General features: G+C 38.0%; 1 protein-coding gene across 1 annotated transcript; it reads left to right on the top strand.

The window, feature by feature from the left end:
- Nucleotides 1–9814: 9814 nt before the first annotated feature.
- On the top strand, nucleotides 9815–18186 carry slc10a2 (solute carrier family 10 member 2). Its single transcript, XM_041806535.1, has 6 exons — nucleotides 9815–10323; nucleotides 13213–13331; nucleotides 13900–13988; nucleotides 14160–14335; nucleotides 14657–14814; nucleotides 15190–18186. Exons 1-6 carry the CDS (start codon nucleotides 9917–9919, stop codon nucleotides 15378–15380), a joined length of 1140 nt encoding a protein of 379 aa, XP_041662469.1. The 5' UTR covers nucleotides 9815–9916; the 3' UTR covers nucleotides 15381–18186.
- Nucleotides 18187–20016: the final 1830 nt, after the last annotated feature.

Raw genomic sequence — 20016 nt, 5'->3', positions numbered from 1 at the left:
CATCTACAGTTTTTATACAAACAGACCTAACCAGAAATTTCTACTATGAGAGATTGAATGTTGCAAAATGTTGCATGTGTTTAAAAGAACATCAACTTATGTTATTAGCAAAATGTTTCACAGGGATCCACACAGCATGTTTTTACTGACATTTTTATCTGAATATTTCAATGTCATGTTTTATCTTAATGATCTTCCTCTTAATGTTTTATCATGCAGTAAAATCTTTTACTTACACAACAAAACTTTATTATAATCCTATGAAGAAGATAGTAGAAGAGACCTAATTTGTGGCTGGAGACGGCTTCAACCCAGATTCCACTTAACAGAAATGTCTTACTTAAGAGTAAGAGTACTTATGAAGGAATATCTGTTAAAAAAAAAAAGGATATAGATAAATGGCTGAGGATCACTGATGAACATTTTCATGCTTCTATATCTGCAGCAGAACAACTTCTGCTACCCAAGCTGGCTCGTGCTGTTTTCACAAATGTAACTGATTAAATGATTTTATTTTTAATATTTTGTCCTCTTTCAGACTGATCATAAGATCATCATATAGATTAAATTCTGTAAATATGTTGATTCAGAGGAAGAAGTAATGCTTTTCTAAAAGTAGTTATACATTTGTTACTTTTTCACATAGAGCCAAATAGGTTTGGATTTTTTTCGCCTTAATGAAAAAATATCATCATTTAGAAACTTCATTTTGTATTTACTTGGGTTGTTGTTGTGAGATATTAAAATTGGGTTGATGATCCAAAACATTTAAATGTGATAAATATGCAAAAAAAAGAAAAAAAAAAACAGGAATCAAAAAGGGAGCAAATGCTTTTTCAAGGGACTGTATTTCCAATTGCAACAACTGAGGCTGGAAAGATATCATCTGTGGAAATGTGGGTAAGATCAGAATTTACTGGACCAAACTGGACCGCTTGGTAGAAACAGATCTTGTGTGAGTGTTGTCTGACACCACTTCTCTGTGAGCTTTTTAAACCTTTTTCCTGAATGTGTCTCTACTTTTGGGACTGGAAAGTAGCTCAAGATAAGCATTTCTCTGTGCAGGAATCACTTCTTGGACCTCTTCACTGAGATGTGTCTTGATCTACAAAGACCAGTTGTCTGAAGATTTTCATTTTTTCACAGTTTTGGTACCTTTGTTCCCAATAAAGACACAAAATTTGGTTTAAATTCTGTAAAACTTCCCTACTACCTGTTTTTGTTTTGTAATGGGCTTTGATTGAACTTTTCATAATTGAATGAACATGGAATTATTTTTTTCACTGGCATTTAAAACTGAGTAATACTATATTTAAAGTCCAAACTCTGGTTATGCTCTTTACTTTTTTGCACAATTATTTAAGAAAACAGTCTTATTTTACATCATAGTATCACAGTAGTAGGGTATTATGAAGTAAAAAATTATATCATTTGATTTATATTGATTTTCAACATTTTCTAATATTTAAACTTAAGTATTGAAGTATTTACATCTACCTACTTCTAACTTTGAGGAACAGACATGAATTTTCATGTCTCTTTAAAGTTTAGAGTCCAACTTACCACTGCTAAAGATAGTTTTTATAAGGCTTTTACGTACATTTATAATACACACATTTTAAGTTGGTGGCGTACACGTAGGCTGCAGAGAAGAGTGGAGGTAAAAGGTTAAAAATGTACAGCAGATCAGCAGACGTGCTCTCATAAACATTTTATAGAAGTTAGTCAGCACAAGGTCAAGGTCACCGCTGAAAACGTCTCATTGTAATCTCGTCAGTTTTCATCCACTTTACCAGCACAGGACACTTTCTCTAAACTCCTCTTTATCTTTCTTTCCTGCTTTTACAGCGGAGCACAGTGTAAAGAATGAACATATCAGATCTGATCGTTATCTGTTATCTGATGGCCTTAGATAATGATCATGACATGACACGCAGTGTCACATATTCACACACCGGGAGCACAAAGATACTTAAGATTTACAGCCTGCTGAATCAAGGACAAGTACGACAAGAGACAGATAAAACATGATGGAGAGATAAAAAGAAATGATAAGAGAAGCTACCAGGAGGATTTTACAGACCCCATCCTCAGATGAAAACTCATTTACACAAAAAGAGAGATGGCACACACCAGTGCAGTCCATGTGGCAATGACAGGATTACACACAGAGTCTAACACTAAAGACCTGAATGTTTTTTGCAGAAGTTAGAGCCTCCATGAATGCTTTAATTGCAACAAGGTTAAAGTCTAAAATAAAAGCACCTCATTCTATAATGGCATGCTTTGTCATTTTAGGCACATCATACACTACTGTGGCACTGCACCAGCTGGATACTACTCACTGTAGCTTCTTCCTGCTCTCACAGTGATGTCAAATATGGACACCAGTGGAAAAGTCAACAGTAATTTGTTCCTTGTGATATAAAATATTTAACTTTTTACTGGTTAGCTTTTGTCATTTGTGTTTTAATCCATAAGTTATTTTTCAAGGTTAATCCAATGTTACTTTGAGCTGACCATATGTACCTTATTTTCTTTTAAAGGAAAAGGTTTTATTTGAGCAAGAGGTAAAGCTTCCCTAACATAAGATCATACAGAGTAAAGTATTAAAAAAAAACAGCTTGTTGAGAAAATATCCTATCTCAACCTAAAATGAGTAAGTTACAAAGAAAAAGCAACTAAACGTGAACTCCTGAAAAGTGTAGATGCTGCAACATTAACCCGGGTTCACTGGACATCCGTGAGTCATTTTGTACATGCACTCCTGCATATTTCTTGATGTGTAACTGTGTAAAATGGTGTATTTGACAGAATAGGTACTTTAAATCTCCATTGAATCTCCTTCAATCTCCTTTCCTGGTAACGTTCTCCTGTCATTCACCAAACCCAGACTCATCCATCCGACTGCTGAAACAGACAAACGTGATTCGTCACTTCACAGAACACAATTCCACAGCTCCACAGTCCGTGTCGGTGTGTTTTACACCTTTCTGACTCTTGGCATTTGACTTGGTGATGTGAGGCTTGCATGCAGATGGATGCCATGGAAACCCTTTCCGAGAAGCTTATGCCGCACAATTTTAGTGCTAACATTAACGCCAGTAGAAGTTCAGAACTCTTCAGCTATGGAATCAGCAGAGCCCTGAAGACTTTTACACACCATCACCCCTTTCCCACTGGCCGAAATACCTGTTTAAAAACGCTAACAATCAGCTCCTGTCGGCAGTGGGAAAGGCTCTAACTGGCATTCAGACCTGCGTCGACTGACCAATGGACACAGGTTTTTATTGGCTTGCCTCCAATTGGCTCCAGTGGGAACGTCACACCCGGGTGAACGCGGGACGTACCTGAATCATAATATCACACCCGTGACTTGGGGCAACAAAAAGACGCCGGCAGCTGAGGGACAAGCATTGTTGTTTTTTAGACTCAGTGTGTGAGATTTATATTTGAGAGATGGCGCAGTACTGGCAAGACAGCGAGATCAGAGAGCTTCTATTGATCCGTGGAGAAGAGGAGATTCGGCACCAAGTCACAGGGACTGTGCGAGACACAACTATATACAACAACATAAGTTGAGTGAGTGTGGCAATGACTCTCACAGTCACTCACTTTAAAGAAATTTAAGTTAGAGCACAATAAATCTGTCTCTTAAAGAGGGAAAGTACTGCACATTCACTGTTTATGTGTTTTGTTGTTGTCGTCATGATGACGCCTTTATTTCACATGCGGGTTCATGAGAGTGATTAGTCCTCCTTGTCATCAACATCGTGTAGCTGTGTAATTTCACGGCACATACAGTATGAATACTAAAATGCTTTGCTAGATCAGTCTTGCTATAATGAAGGTATCCGCTGAAAAAAATATTTTTTTCCTCGGACAGATTTAGCGCAGACAGCCTTTATTTCTCCTGCCTATCTTATAAAGCGCAGTGCATCCTGGCCGTGCGTAGCTGGAAAGAAAGCCTTTTCAAACCATATAATCTATTAATCTTTCATTTATTTATTTATTGCATTATTTGCTTCTTGGAAATGATCACATCGATCGTCATATTTTGTTTGTTACTACACAAAAACCAGCGTGATGATATCAGCTTAACACACCAGAGGAAAAAAACAGCCATGCAGCTCTTCTGCTGGCGATCAGACCCGGGTCTGCTGGCAATGGGAAAGCAGACACTTGCGAATTGTTAGCAGATTTACCCGCATTTAAAACACCTGAATTCATCTTTAACTCATTGAGTACCAGCCCTTTTATAAAATGGAAAGTGGCTTGTGGCAGCGTTTTTCGCCAGTTTGAGTCATCTTTAAGACCCACAGAATATTTTGTACTATGACTCTGAAAACACTGAATAGCTCAAATGAAAGAAGAAACTCTCTATTTCATCAAGCAAAAACCCGTTTGCCTGCAGCTTTTTCCATTCTTGATTTATTTGAAGTTGAATAGAGGCTAGTTTCACCAAAAAGACCACTTTTTTTCTAGAAAGCTGAGAAAAATGCATTTTTGTGAAAGAGAGTCTGTCAAGCAAAACAGTGATTTGAATGTTATAATTTTGCCTTCAATGACATAAAAGACATCTCATAATTGTGTTACAAATGTTATTTTATTGTAAAATAAAAACAAAATACAGCACAATATAACTGGGCGGCCGCCACTGGACCCCCGATACGCCCACATCCTCTCCTGCTTGTGTGTCCCCTGGCACTGCCTGTAAATTACAGAAGTTCTATAATATATGTTATATAGAAAATATATATAATCTATAATATAGAATTTTTTTTGTTCTTACCTCTTTTTCTGCCAACAGACGGTGTTGTAGAATTGCATGGGGCTTGCGCTTCTCTCAAATATGCTTCTGAAATCACAGGAGCATGAGTGATGGTTTCATTCGATAAATTTGGCTGAATAATCAGTGGGTTTCTAAAGTTAACTTACCTCCATCGCTCTGGGACAGAGAACAAGATCCGCTCTGCTCACTCAGCAGCCATTCCTCAGAGTCTGGGTTGGAAAAGCCCATCTCTGAAGTGTCATCTCTGTATGCATCAAGCTGGCAAGCAGATGCCTTTTCTCTCCAACGCATGGGGGGAAACCTCGTGGCATTCTTTAGCCTCTTGGCTAGCCAAGGCAGATGAATGAACGTGCTGATCCCTGGATTCGCTGTCAGTTTCAGTGAAAAAAACAATTTCTCACCCATAAGTTTTAAGTTTCTTCCAGCATCTGCTGGCAAACACTGGCCACTTGACTCCCTCAGTTTTTTTTTGTTTTTTTTTTTTTTTCGGGGGGGGGGGGGGATTTTTTGCCAATACTGAATATTTTAGAACTTTTAGTTTAGATTACCTCCATCCCGGCGTGTCCACTTCCTGCTCTGATGTCAGTGGCTTTGATTTACCGTCTCTTCTATGTTCCAGCTACGTATCCCAGAAAGTCCAAAATTATTCACAGGGAGCGTGAGAGTGCCCCCTTGTGCCAGCCGCTGAAACAACATTTTGACGTACGTCAATGGCACTCAAGTTCACAGGTGTGGCCAAATACTTTTGTCCATATAGTGCATATCTTTTCAGATTTTAAATGTATCATTTATTTTGGCATCACCCTGCTGTGATACAAGTGGAATAAGATCAAATACAAACATGTATTTACACCATCAATAGTTACATAGTCATAAAAAGACATTTATACATGTGCAGCCATGTCCCGCTCAATGATGGCGTATTTCTCAACCTCTGAGCTTTATTACTGTTATTTCTAGAATCCCTACATCAGTTTTATATTGAGCAATGTGTTTAAAAATCCTCCCTTATCAAAACATTTTGAGTATAACAAAAAAGCATTTCATACAATAAAAACCATATGCATTAAAGAGTAGAATATACAATTATTGGTCTTACTGCCTACTCCAAACAGATAAATTCAAACAATGTGTAAAATCGGACCAATGGATGGAGAGCTTCCTAATATTTTAACACTATAATCATGATTGACAGAGCAAAGGGAGCTTTAGTGACCTTTTTGAAACACATTCTTCAGCTGGTTGTCCTTCAACTAAACAGTTAAGCATTACCCTTTAAAGACAGAGAAGGAGACATCAACTCTTCAACAGAGCTTCACAAAGTAAGACAAAACTTTTTTGGACATTCTGTTTATTACAATTACAGTCCAGATTCTTGGTAGCTTTCCTGGTCCAGGAAAAGGTATTTTATTAAGGTTTTCCTTGTTCCTATCCAGTCCTTGACTCTGGTAAACTTTACAACATCAAAGCATCAGCGGTGATCTTCAGCTACTGAAGAATTTAATCTTCCTGAATTAAGACAGAGGTTATGTCACACTTATGCTTTTTACAGCTGACCTGCTCGTAATCCATGTGAAACATGTTTACATAACATTTGTGTAAAAGAAATCCCTCCCACTTTTGCCTCTCATGTGTGATTGTTTTACAACCTTGAAATAGATAGGATATAAAGGAGAATGTCCGACACCTGAAGCAACAGGAAGTTCAGTTTCACAACTGAGATAAATCATGACTTCCTCCTCAAATGAATTATTTAATTGCAAATAAATGTAAGGAAATGTTGAGCTGTAGACCCTCTACTACAAACAGCAGCTGTGATGTTAAATCTTTTTTTTTTTTTTTTTTTTTTTTACCACCAAATCAACTTAACCTAAAAATCTGGACTTAAACAAACTAAGGCATTTGTATTGGACCCTTTATTTTTGGTTCAGGTTGGATTATTGTCTGCACATCCTGAACATCATCACATTTGTTTCCTTTAGACAACTAAAGAGATAATGTCAAACAACTTCACTAAAGTGCAACCAATTTACCATGTGGAATCCTCTTTGAATTTGAGTAGTTGTGCAAAACAGACAATTACAAGATTTTCAAGACTTTACAGTTTGTAAATGTCATGTTTACCATGAATGCTCTTTTATAGGCACACTGATATGCTTCAACTTGTAAATCATGTTGGTAAAGTTTCATGTTTAGAGTATCTTCCATCTCTACAGTAGAGACCTTTTGCATCTGATGTCACACAGTCCTTTCCATCCGACTTCAATCTCAGCCTGAACGGCATAAGCTGCATGTTACTGCAATCTGTGTAGTGTACATTTTGTACATGGAAAGTTTAGGAACTCGTAATGTCAATTGTAGATACCTGCAAATTCTTTTGAGAAGCGTAAAACAATAAGTGTGAATGGGCTAATGCTAACATTAACAAAGGTCTGTATTACGGCTTAAAACATGGCCCCATTTGCTGGTGACTTTCAACTAAACAACTAAACAAATGCTATAGATTAGTGATTCCTTAAAGGGAGCCCATGGTCCCTTGGGAGTCCAAAGCAATGATGGGAGAGGTTCAGACTAAATAAAAACAATGTACAGCAATTTAATAGTTAGCAAAGCTTGGCAAACTTTGAGACAGGACCACAAGGGAAATATCTGGCTAGTGATGAATCTACAGCAGACATTACATCTACTAAAACAAAGTGAAATCTTGCAAAGCTCCAATCTGGAACAATTGTGCCAGATCTAAGATTGGAGGTTTAGTTGCACTGTAAGCCGGTATAAACATTGGCTGCTGCCAGAGTAGCAATTTGCATAGATGTAGCAGTTTAATCAGAATTGGAGCACATTTCTTCACTGAATAAAGAGCAAAGATCCACATTGAAAGCGTTTCATAATAAAAGATGATTTTGCACTTTTCCCGACCAGTCTCAGCATGAGTTTGATCCATCGACAAGCTCCACCATTCTAATCTACTGCAGTTCTCCTCTCTGCTGCTGCACTGACTGTTATATGTCTTTTTCCTCTAAACCAACTCCACCAGCCAGGTAAACTGCATCTTGCGTCCACTTCATATAAATTTTTGACGAGTACAGCCAGCATGTCAAACCAATGCCATAATGAAATTGTAAAGTTAACAGCAATCTCTGGACTGAGAGATCATTATATGGACAAAAGTATTTGACCACACTCATTAATTATTGAATTCAGTTGTTTCAATCAGACCTGTTGCCACAGGTGTATAAAACCAATGACCTAGCCATGCAGTCTCCATTTGTAAAACAATTGTGATCCTAAATGGGTCATTCTGAAGAGCTCAGTGACGTCAAGCATGGTGCTGTGATGGATGCCACCTTTGCAAAACACAGTTTCTGAAATTTCATCCCTGCTGGATATTTCACAGTTAACCGTGAGTGATATTAGAAAGTGGAAGCATTTAGGAACAACAGCAACTCAGCCATGAAACAGAAGACCAGGAAAAATCACCAAGCAGGGTCAACAAATGCTTCCACTGTATCAATGTTTACTCAAAAACTGTGCGATGGAGCCTCATGAATGGGTTTCCATGGCAGAGCAACTGCATGCAAGCCACACATCACCAAGTCCAATGCCATGCGTTGGATGGAGGGGTTATAAAGCACTCCGACACTGAACTGTGGAGCTGTGGAAAAGTGTTCAGTGGAGTGATGAATCACATTTCTCTGTTTGGCAGTTACATGGGCAAGTCTAGGTTTAGCACAGAAGTGATGCTGGTATGGGGCTGTTTTTTCAGGGTTCTGGCTGGGCCCCTTTTCTCCAGTGAAGGGCGATCTTAATGCTTCAGCATACCAAGGAATTTTGAACAATGCTATGCTCCCAACTTTGTGGCAACAGTTTGGAGAAGGCTCTTTCCTACTCCAACATGACTGTGTCCCAGTGCACAAAGCAAGGGCAATAAAGACATGTTTGAAGAGTATGGTGTGGAGGGACTTGACTTGCCTGCACAGAGCCTTGAACTCAACCCCACTCAGCACCTTTGGGATGAAATGGAACCGAGATCACGAACCAGACCTTCTCGTCCAACATCAGAGACTGATCTCAGAAATGCTCTTGTCAAAAGCTGTTACAGCTGTGAAAGGGGGGCCAACTCCATATTAACTACATTCCCTGTTGGTGTATTGGGCAGGTGGCTGAATACTTTTGTCTATATAGTGTATATTCATCTGCCAATGTGGGCCCATCAAAAAAGTTTGTGATGATAATGACCTAAAAACCTAGATCCTGAGGCTTTGATTGTTTGACGTCACATTGGCAATATCACTTATACTTGTATTCTTTCATCTCAGCTGTTGAACCCTGTATCTCGGTCACTGTCCTCTCACACAGATTCAGATTTTGCATATTTTACAGCCCTGTCCTGACTGAACTTCCACATCTCTAAGGGTTAATCAGGTTAATCGTAACTCTGCATTTCCTTGTGGTAGATTTTGCATTTAGATGATCGTGCTGCATACGTTTCAAATGCTCCTTTTCCATAGTTTCTTGCAGGTAATGTCTCATGAGTTGTTATGTCAGAAATTGAACATTAATTACTGAGTTTTACATTTACTGACCATTGTTAAGACTTGTTGTTACTTGTAAGACATGATTTAATGTTTAAAAATGAGGCATATTTTCTCTATGAATGTTTTTATTGGCACAGTGAAAAGAAGACCTTGAGCGGACAGGGTGTTCCCGTTATAAAAGCGCTACAAGCATCTCTGTCTCCTTCCTGGCATGCTAAGCTGATGATGCTGCATAGCAGAGCCGTCCAATAAAGTTTTAAGAGGCCAAAGAGCAAAGTGGTGCAATCGCAGTTTCCTTTTCTGAATGATTCTCTTTTATTTGCATGGTCTTTTGAACACTGCCCCCATAAAACGTTTAGTATTGGTTAATTTTTGATTTATTTTTTTTCTTCCTGATGATTTTCCCATCCAGTGCTATTTGGCTGAATCAGGACAGGCATAAAGAGGAGTGATGTGGACACATTTTCTCACTTTCATAGTCATCTTTCTGGAGGTCAGAGGAGAGGATACAGAGCTGTCTTGTGGAGTCTAAGAAGGAGAAGAACTTTGTAGACTTTCTTCCATCTTTTTCACCTTTTTTACTTCCATGATTTTATCCAAAATGACCATGCTCAAGGTGAAAACGATGGCTACCTGCGACCCTCTTGCAACAATCTGTTCAGGCACCGACTGCCTTGTTCCTCCCAGTAACTTTAACGCAATCCTGAGCCTGGTGATGAGCGTCGTGCTCACCGTCATGCTTTCGTTGGTCATGTTCGCCATGGGCTGCACTGTCGATGCCAATAAACTGTGGGGCCACATCCGGAGACCCTGGGGTATCTTCATTGGCTTCCTCTGCCAGTTTGGCATCATGCCGTTCACAGCCTTCGCTTTGTCTTTGGCCTTTGGAGTGCTTCCTGTTCAGGCTATTGCCATCATTATTATGGGCTGCTGTCCTGGAGGAACCGGCTCTAATATCATCTGCTACTGGCTGGATGGAGACATGGACCTCAGGTAAGAAACTAATGCCAGTAAGGCTTGTTAGAAGTTCAGTCTGAGATGTTTGGATGACTAAATAATGCCAAACTATTTATATCCTCATAACACACTGCCGGGTTTTTCTTGTTAATGAGCAACCTGTCTGGCAGGATAAGCTGACTCTTGGTGTCTGTTTAAATGAAATATCTACCTGTCCAACACTAGAGATTGGAGATTAAATATCTTGAATAAATGAAATGTCTGTTTGGTGTCTGCCATTTGCAAATCAGTAAAAGCAAGAGTGTTAGGCTAAGGCAAGGCAAGGAAAGTCCTTCTACAAAGTACCATTTGCACAAAAGGCAATTCAAAGTACTTGCCTTTGAAGAGTCATAGCATTTAAAGGAAGCATAAATACATCAAAAAAATATCTAAAACATCCTCAAACTGGGTAGTTTCTTGTGTCCTAAATTGTTTCAGTGCTCTAAAGTCCCAGACAGACTCTTACCTTCCTGTCATACACAAATTCACCTGCCAGTATTACATAATCATTTATGGCAGAGGTTCCCTAACTTTTATCCTTAGGGCCCGTTACTCATACAGTATCCAAGAAAAGCTCAGTCCACCCCAGGACCCACTCAGAAAAGGGAACATAACTTCTGTTTTCACTGACAGAATCCCAGCATAATAGGCCTACTTACACTCATTATTGTATAAACTATCCATTATTACGATGCTTTAGGCCACTCATATCATTAAAAAGTAATGATAAAGAAGATTTGTTCATTTTTTATAGAGAAACCTTGGAATTCTCAACTCTAAAAAGTTGATTTACAATAAAAGAACCCTTTTACTTTAAAGTAAAGTAAAAAGTAAGTAAGTAAGTGAACCAAAACATAGTATTTTTGAGATTATAAAGTTGATAATCAATCTGCTATTTTCAGTTTGGTTTCTTGTAAAAATTTTGGCCTAATACTATTGTAAATGTAGGATTTTTAAAACTGGAAATTTTTGGGTTACTACGGTCAAAATTTAAGACTTTTAAACTCTGAAATTCAGAGTTTGTGTTTTTGTAACTAACCAACTTAAATATCTTAATTTTAAAAAATGTGTCTCCACCCTAAAATGTTGACTTTTTTGCATAAAAATTAACAGATTCTTTTCAATTTTAAAACTTTTAAGTTGGCTCTAATACACTACGGTACTAATTCTATATAGAAACATACATGTCAAAATTAGATGTATATATATGAAGGATTGTAACAGGAACATGTTCCCTACCATTTGTAAAAATTTGACTGAAATGTTGCAATGATGCATTTTTTACATTCTTATTTTAACAGCAAACAAAAGAGTAAAAGAGACGCTTCCATGTCAGGATGCTGAGGAAAATTCATTCATTTCTTTCCTTTCTAATAAATGGAAGAAAAAACAGAGGTTATTATTATTATTATTATTTTTTGTGTGGGTGGGAGGGTTCATTTTAGTGTTAGAAAATGACTTTTGCAATTTTCAATTGAAATAGCCGTAATAGTGTACAGTGTAAGGATGCAGTGTGGAGTGTCCTAGGGAAATGATTGTCTTGAGTGGTTCAGCTGAAGGACTGACAACTCTTCATGTGTAAGGCTGCTGAGGCAGAAAAATCCACCCATAGTCTTTACACTTTAAACACAAGTAACATTCAGAACAAAATAATCACATCCAGACTTGTATATCCATATCCTGTTCAATGCCGGTGTATTATGTAACTCTCTGATATCGCTTTAATTTTTAATGTGAAGGTCATTATGGACAAAAATGTCCATTTTGAAAATATATTAAAACATTTTTTATGAGTAATATACCTGATTTGGGAGGTTATCAATGGAAGGGATTAATACTGCATCAAAATAAAGCAGCTACTGACATGGAAATTGACAAAAAGATGTCTCAGAGCAAAATTCAACACTTCACCAGTTGTAGTAACTGAACTGACAATAACAGAAAATTCCAAGGCATTCTCCTCATACAAGTAACATGCATGTATTTCCACAACATCAACATGTGGTCCTTAAAACACAATTTCATGTGTTTTGGCATCATCAGGAAGTCAAATAAGAGGGTTAAGACATCTTTTATTTGACTTCCTGATGAGGGGCTGAGGTTGAAACGGATCAAAGTTTCCTTTACTCCATGAATCCTGTGACTTTTTTTTTTTTTTTTTGGTTCTGAATTTATTTATTTATTTATTTATTACTTGAAAACCGAGATGAATCGAATCAGCTATACATCTTGATGGAACACTGACTGCAACTGCAGCTTTCTTTGGTATCACCACTGCATGTTCTGTTAAAAAATAAAGTATAAATCTCAAGGTGGAGGAAAACATTACTGATGCACTGTGTTGCAAATAAAGACTGTTACGGTTTGATACAAAGAAAAGATGGATGAGGGATGAAAAACTTCGAGGAACAAGTAAAAATCCAGAGAAAAGGGAACAGATGTTACATTAAGGGGAAGTGAAACCACAGTGAGGCAACTGTTTGGTTCTCTTTGTTCACTGTTGCTTATAAACCCAAGATGTGTGAGATCCCAGTGATTATTAATGAGACTATAGTTGGATATATGCAAGCACAAAGAATGATCATTTAACCCCATTTTTATGTCTTCATGGTTAAATACGTTGCTTATTACTGGCTCAGATTGGGTTAATTCCCATATGGGACATGTGCTGATAAGGGACACTACGAAGCCCCAAAAGTGACACTGACAGAAAAATATAGTTTTGGTGTGCATGTGAAACTTCCCCATTCCCATGAGAAAGTTTCTGGAGCCAACAGAAACTTATATTTTTATTTTTCAGTGTTCCAAAACACAAACTGCTTGAAAAATGTAAATGTCGTGGGATTAGCATTTTGTCTAATAAAATCTCGTTTTTCCTTCCTTCAGTATCAGTATGACAGCCTGCTCCTCTATCTTGGCGTTAGGGATGATGCCTCTCTGTCTGCTCATTTACACCTCCACCTGGACTTCCGCCAACACCATCCAGATCCCATATGACAGCATCGGTAAGTCAACATGGTTGTGATTTGAAAGTGCTGCACAAATCAGAGACTATGTAACACGAAGAGGACAAGAAACCACGTAGTATTGTTGTCTTTGCACAGTATATCACTTGTGCTATGTCTATCTTTTGCCCTGTATTGTTTAGCATTGATTAATAAAATAAGGAAAGAAAAGAAGAATTACTGCTGGTTTTAGAGAGAAAGACAAAATGGTCCAGTTTAATGATATTTAGCAGATTAAATAGTCTAAGTGGGGGAAAAGTAGCAAAAAGCAAAAAGACAAGGGCAAGTAAAGAACAACAAAATAAGGAATTGAAATGACTGTCTGAGGCAGAAGGGAAGAATGGGTCAGTTTATTAATTCCGTTATGATATTGTCATCAGCATCAACATCATAGGAATATAATCATGAGTCAAGTAGTCTAATTTTTGGAGAGACAGCTGCAGGTTAGTGTAGCCTTTAAGAGAAATACAGTTTATAGCATGAATAAATATATAGATCTCATACTTTAGGGCCTTTCACTCCTATTGATGTATTGATGTATTAAGATGATCTATCTGTTTGCCCTAAGGTATCACTCTGGTGTCCCTTCTTGTCCCGATTGCTCTGGGTATGTACGTTAAACGCAGATGGCCCCGGGCTGCAAAGAAGATTCTTAAGGTAAGACTTGTCTGCACCTCAGTTTAAAAGTTTTAATACAAAGAGTAATTCCTAAATAAGTTAAAGTAACTTCTAAATCTTAAAATCTTTATAAATTTGATATCTGAAAAAAGGAATTTATTGTAACCAACCGATCCATTTGGATATTTCTGTCTGCTGTCTGTCTGACAGGTGGGGTCCATTGCCGGCTTTCTGCTCATCATCGTCATAGCTGTGATTGGAGGAATTCTCTACCAGTCCTCCTGGACCATTGCACCATCCTTGTGGATAATTGGGACAATCTATCCCTTCATAGGGTTCGGTTTGGGCTTCTTCATGGCCCGCTTTGCAGGTCAACCCTGGTTCAGGTAGGGTAACAGCAGCTGACTTTAATCTCACTTTGTCATAAATACTGTTTAGGTGGTTGTCCAACACTTCACATGATATTACTTGAGGTACACTGAACCAAATGTAATTGTTACAGCACACAAGAGCACAGTAATGCTGGATCACATCTTGTTTTTACTCTGGTAATGTTTGCATGTATTTATTTTCTAACATAAAGACTATTTCTTTATTGCTTCCAACAGTTTTATGACACTTTTAAATCATGAAACCCTGACTCCGTCAACAAGCACATACTATTTAATTTCCTCCTGAGCTTGTTTATCACCTCCTTTTTTGCTTAGATGTCGAACCATCGCTTTGGAGACGGGTTTCCAGAACTCCCAGCTGTGCAGCACCATCATCCAGCTGTCCTTCAGTGCTGAGGAGCTGGAGGTCATGTTCGCGTTCCCCCTCATCTACAGCATCTTCCAGCTGGTGGTGGCACTCATATCTGTTGGAAGTAAGAGCAAAAAAAGGAGAGCAATTCAGTATGATTTTAGTATCCTTTGGTTGGAGCAATGATGGGTAAAGGCCCTCTGCAGCACACCAGCCAGCAGTTGATAGAAAGCGAAAACCTTACAGACTGGGTGGTGTTATATTCTGATTTCAGGGCCGGCCTTGATTCATGAAGCCATCTTTACTACACATGCCCCTTCCTCTGAGTCCTTCATTTAAAAAAGGACTTCCTCCTCCTAGTTTACTCAAACAATGCTAAATTGCTGGCAGAAATAGAACAAGAAAAGCCATCAAATATAGAAAAATGTGCGGAGATGTTGTTCTTAATGCTAAGATGTCTGATCAGCACCTCTGAATCTGTGTTTTATTTCCTCTACAGGTTACCAAGCATTTAAGAAACACTGCAGCAGAGGTTCAGACGACACAGACAGCGAGGCTCCGTCCCTGAGGGACAAGGACGGTGAAGAGAAGCCAAAGGACGGAGCTCAGGACAATTATGGCTTTGAGTTAAATGAGAATGTTAGCAGTGGGGAGAAAGGTAAGAGTGCTAACAAAAACACCAAGCTGTGAAGTTAAAAAGCTGAATATGATGGACTTTGGACTGGCAGGAAGAAACATCCAGGACCTCAGCACTCCTGATGACAGCCACCTCACTCAGCTATGAACACATACTGCACTCTGCAGGCCGGAGGTGTGCACTACACGTCCTGTTCAAAAACAGGGGTGCAACATTTATTTTCAAGGCATTTAACTACTGTGCTGTATGTTGTATTTAAAATCCTCTTTTCCCTGAAGAGATTAAAGTTTGAGCTTTTAATCTGAACCTGTAAAAAAAAATAGATTTAGGGGGGGAAATCTTTAGTTATATGCATATTTTAAATCACTGCAGTAGAAAGATTTATCTCACATCTGCAAAATAGAGCAGGAGTAGCAGTTGTGCCCTCTCTCTTGATGAAATGATCACTTCTGGCACCAGCAGGCATCGTAGTAAGAAGCTGTAAACATATCCCCAAAAACATGAAAGCAAACAGTTTAGTTGCTTAAGAAGCTACGTCACAGAGGTGAATAGTAAAAGCAGGATTTTAGCTGCAAGAGCATGACAACAGGGTGAGCCTAAAATTCATTAAAAAAAATCAAAATCATCACAGAAATGTTCGATATTTAAAGGTTGTATGCAATGACATGATCCCTAATGTCCGCTGGGGGTGCAGTAGTGGGAGACAGCCTTAAGGAATGAATGGGGACAGAGGAAAGTTAGTACTTTTTAGCTCTAAATGGACCTCTACACTGCAATTATCAACAGAACATTTCAAACATGACAACACTGTACTGGACCAAACCTGACAGCTTTTTGGAAAAAGACACACTTCCTGGCTTAAGATTACCTGCTGCTGTTTCTTAGGTTTTAAAGTTGTTCTTTTTTTGTCTTGTTTTTTTTTTTTGCCTGAATATTTCACTACTTCTGGGTCACAAAAGTAGCTAAATCCTGGCATAGTTGTTAACAGCTCAAAACATGGCCTTTTTTGTAGCATCTTTCTACGCAGAAATGGCTTCTTTCTCTGCAACAGGAGTCCTCCACTGTTGTGTGACATCATCTGTAAACAGTCTATTTAGGAGATTCTCACAAAAACATGAATGGATAAATATGACTTATACAAGCAAAATGTAACTTATTTGGAAGTATCTTGGCAGATTTGATGGTGTAGGTTCTCACTCATCCAGGTCATGGTTATCCAAATCTTCATCAAGAGGGCAACTTTACAATGTCCTTAAACAAGAACCTCATTTTGTTACACAAAAGACTAATCCCCTTGATAACTCATTTAAAAAACATACTTTATAGAGTATTTTCTTTATCAAAGTAGTAAAATAAATGCAGATAATAAATGCTGGCAAGTGGGATTGTTAACACCTCCATACTGGCAGGAGTGACCAGTTAAAATGCAGTTTGTCCACTAAAAGGTTGAAATCCAGAGACAGTCATTACATCGCTCTCTCCCTGACTCCACTGACAAAAACAGTAATTTCCCCTCACAAACACAGGGCTCCTTCATTATTTTGTTCGGGAAGCTGAAAAAACACTGTTTATGCAGACTTTAAGGGGAATGTCTGGTGTATTTCCTAGTATTATGTTGTAGCTGCAGACTTGTTTGGAGCTGCATGCTAAAGAAATCTGCTGTGGCACTCACATTTTGTCCTGTCTAAAATCAAAGCTATGAAGTTTAGAAATTCTATCACTAGCAAGATCCTAAAATGTTTTCAAAAATCAAGCCCAGATATAAAAAAACGGACATCTTCTTTAATATTGTGGTCCGTTTTGGTTGCCTCCTCAAGGTCTTGGCTGTTGTAGCTTGTTTTCTTAGGATAGCAAAGCTGGTTTCCCCATGATAATGTGTTTATTTCTCAAGCTCTCAAAAAAAACCCCACCAATATTAAGACATCACCAGGGCTTCTGTAATGGTGTGCCTTTCAAACATGGTTATTATGTCCACTCTATTAGTTAGATGATGAGTTTTGTTCCATTGAAGCCCTAAACTGCAACGTTTTTCATCAGATTTACTGAAGTAGTTGAAATTTTGGGGGGAAATGGGGTGACCATTTCTCAATTAGTTGGTTCCTGATGCTTGACCAGTTGAGTACTGCCTTTATGTATTTGCGTTAACTATTTAAACCAGCTTCACTGAATGTTTTGCCTTTGCCTTCTTACCTCTTTGTGAGTCTTATTCAAACTGAACATTTAACAATGTTAATGTGAATTAACCAAAACCAGATACTGTAAGTAGTTTACTGCATTGTTGATTAAAGAGCATGTTGTTTTTTAACTTATATCTTTATGTAGCAGTTGAAACGGGCCGTTATTGCAGACCAACTTTTGGCCTCTGGTCCTGATGCAAACTCTTCTTCTTCTTTACCTCAGACATTCTCAGTAATAAATACGTAAGGTTCTCAATAATGGACAGAGTACTCCTCACACCCATGGACTTGTAAAGTACTCATTTATGGGGCCTCTGTGAACCTTAAAAACTGAAACTATCAGTCTTAAAAATCTGCGATGGTTAAAGAAACAGGGATGTACTTTTATAATTCCAGTTATCTATGAAACCTTTTCTGACTTTAATTTATTTTACTCTATTTTGTGCAAAAATACGTCAGAATTAAACACATTTTTTCACATAGCATGTTTCCTTTTAAATGTCTCAAGCTTTTTTGTACTTTTAATTATTATACATAAACAAAATTGTTAACCTCTATTTTCCTATTTAATTCTGTTTTATAGGTGTTGAAACAAACTAAAAACATTGAACATTTCTGTTGTCTTCTTTGTCTTTTCTTTGTACTTGACAAGACTTTGAATACTCAATAAAGACATTCATATTTCAAAGCCACTGCAGCATTGTTCATGATTTCACTGCCTTCATTTATCTTTATTTGACATAATTTGCCTTGATTTTACTATTGTGATACAGCTTATAATGTGTTTTTATGAGTTTCCAATGGGACTGGTACACTGAGTAACATCAGCGTCCTCTGCTGGGGCCCCTGTACCAGCATGTTGAACCAGAGTTAATTTTGGCAGCTATTTTTAGTCTTTAGATCAAATGCCCTTTAGTTTTAGTCAAACTTTAGTCATTTCTACCCTTTATAGTTTAAGTGTAGGTTTAGTCAACTGAAACTCAAGAACATTTTAGTCTAGTTTTCGTCCATAAGAAGTCCTCTGAACTTTTAGTCCAAGCATTTATTCTCTTGCCCAAATCTGGTACTAAATCATGGTGGTGTGTTTTATCCATTCTGCCAAACCTGGGGTCCCTGCTTTCTACAGCTGAGAGGCAGAATAGCTACAGATGCATTGCATTTCGACAGATTTACCAACAGCGGAGAAATTTCAAGTATTTTGAACAAAAACTAAACTTCATTTTAGTCTCATTTTAGTCATCTTGATGAAAATTAAACTTACTTTTTGTCAGTTTTAGTCATCAAAGATCTATTTTTAGCTAGTCTTGGTCTAGTCTTTCTCATGGGGAAAAAAAAGGCTGAACAATTTGTTGTAGGTGACGAAATTAACATTGCATTGAACCCTGTGTCTTGTGGCCAGTCTGCTGTCCTGTAGGTAAGTTGAGTTGCTGAAAAACTTAGACATGCTTCGCTTTTTAAAATCATACGTTGTATGGACAAAGGTATTTGGACGTCTGACATTACACAAACAGGGGCTGTAAGGATATTGTATTCAAATACATGCACTTAATATTGAGTTGGCCCCCCTTTTGCAGCCTCCACTCTTCTTGGAAGGCTTTCCACAAGATTTTGCAGTGCTTCTGTGGGAATCTGTGTCCATTCATTCTGTGGAGCATTTATAAGGTCTTATGGCACTTATGTTGAACATAAAGACCTGGCTTGCAATCCCAAAGGTGCTCAGTGGTGTTGAGGTCAGGACTCTGTGTGGGTCAAGTTCTTCACATCAAATTCCTCAAACCATGTCGTTATACTCAGGAAAATCTGAGGAGTTTGAAATATTTTTCTCAAAAATAGTAAACTTGACTCTTTTTGAGTATATTTATTACCATCCACTGCCATAGTTGGAGTAAAAACACAGAGGAAATGCTGCTGGATTAAAACTTTAACCAAACCCACTTAAGTTTTAATTGTGGTGGTCGGTGACATCACCAGCCCAAATTAAATCCAGCCATAAGAGGTTAAAAAACACTTTCTAACGGTCTAAATCCAAAATTCAGTCACATGTAGTAGATCTCAGTGTTTTCACATGTTTACAGCAACAATATTCCAACATGTCTAGAGTGTTAAGACACAAACTCTGGATTTCACTTTGCAGGGTCTTTAAACTTTCAGGCACTAGTTTATTACAGCATCTTATCAGCTAACTTGGCTCCTCTTAAACCTTTGAATCTGGGAATTTTTTAGTGAGTTTTTGGCTTGTCTAGCTCCATTTGGTCCTCTGTCTTTTTTTTTTGTTTGTTTTTTTGCAATGTCTCCTGTCTCCGTCTCTGCCAACCACCAGCCAGATCACCGTCATTTGCTCTATTGTTGTCAAATAAACTTATTTAACCTTACTGCCTCTTACTGCTGTGCTCCAGTGTTCTTGTGCTATGTTCATCACAGTTGTTTCTGTAATATTAGAACACTGTGTCTAATACTTAAATATAGGCAAAAACCCTCTTTTGTTGTTACACCATTCATAGGCAGAAAGGCT

The sequence above is a fragment of the Cheilinus undulatus genome, linkage group 15, assembly GCF_018320785.1.
Source record: "Cheilinus undulatus linkage group 15, ASM1832078v1, whole genome shotgun sequence".
Classification (NCBI taxonomy): Eukaryota; Metazoa; Chordata; class Actinopteri; order Labriformes; family Labridae; genus Cheilinus; species Cheilinus undulatus.
This window is presented reverse-complemented; position numbering and strand designations above follow the sequence as displayed.

What these genes read in the sequence shown, in the direction of transcription:
- slc10a2 (XM_041806535.1), top strand. Translation starts at nt 9,917, where the DNA reads ATGATTTTATCCAAAATGACCATGCTCAAGGTGAAAACGATGGCTACC. An exon ending in GATGGAGACATGGACCTCAG is followed by an intron (nt 10,324 to 13,212) that starts GTAAGAAACTAA and finishes TCCTTCCTTCAG; the next exon opens with TATCAGTATGACAGCCTGCT. An exon ending in GCAGGTCAACCCTGGTTCAG is followed by an intron (nt 14,336 to 14,656) that starts GTAGGGTAACAG and finishes TTTTTTGCTTAG; the next exon opens with ATGTCGAACCATCGCTTTGG.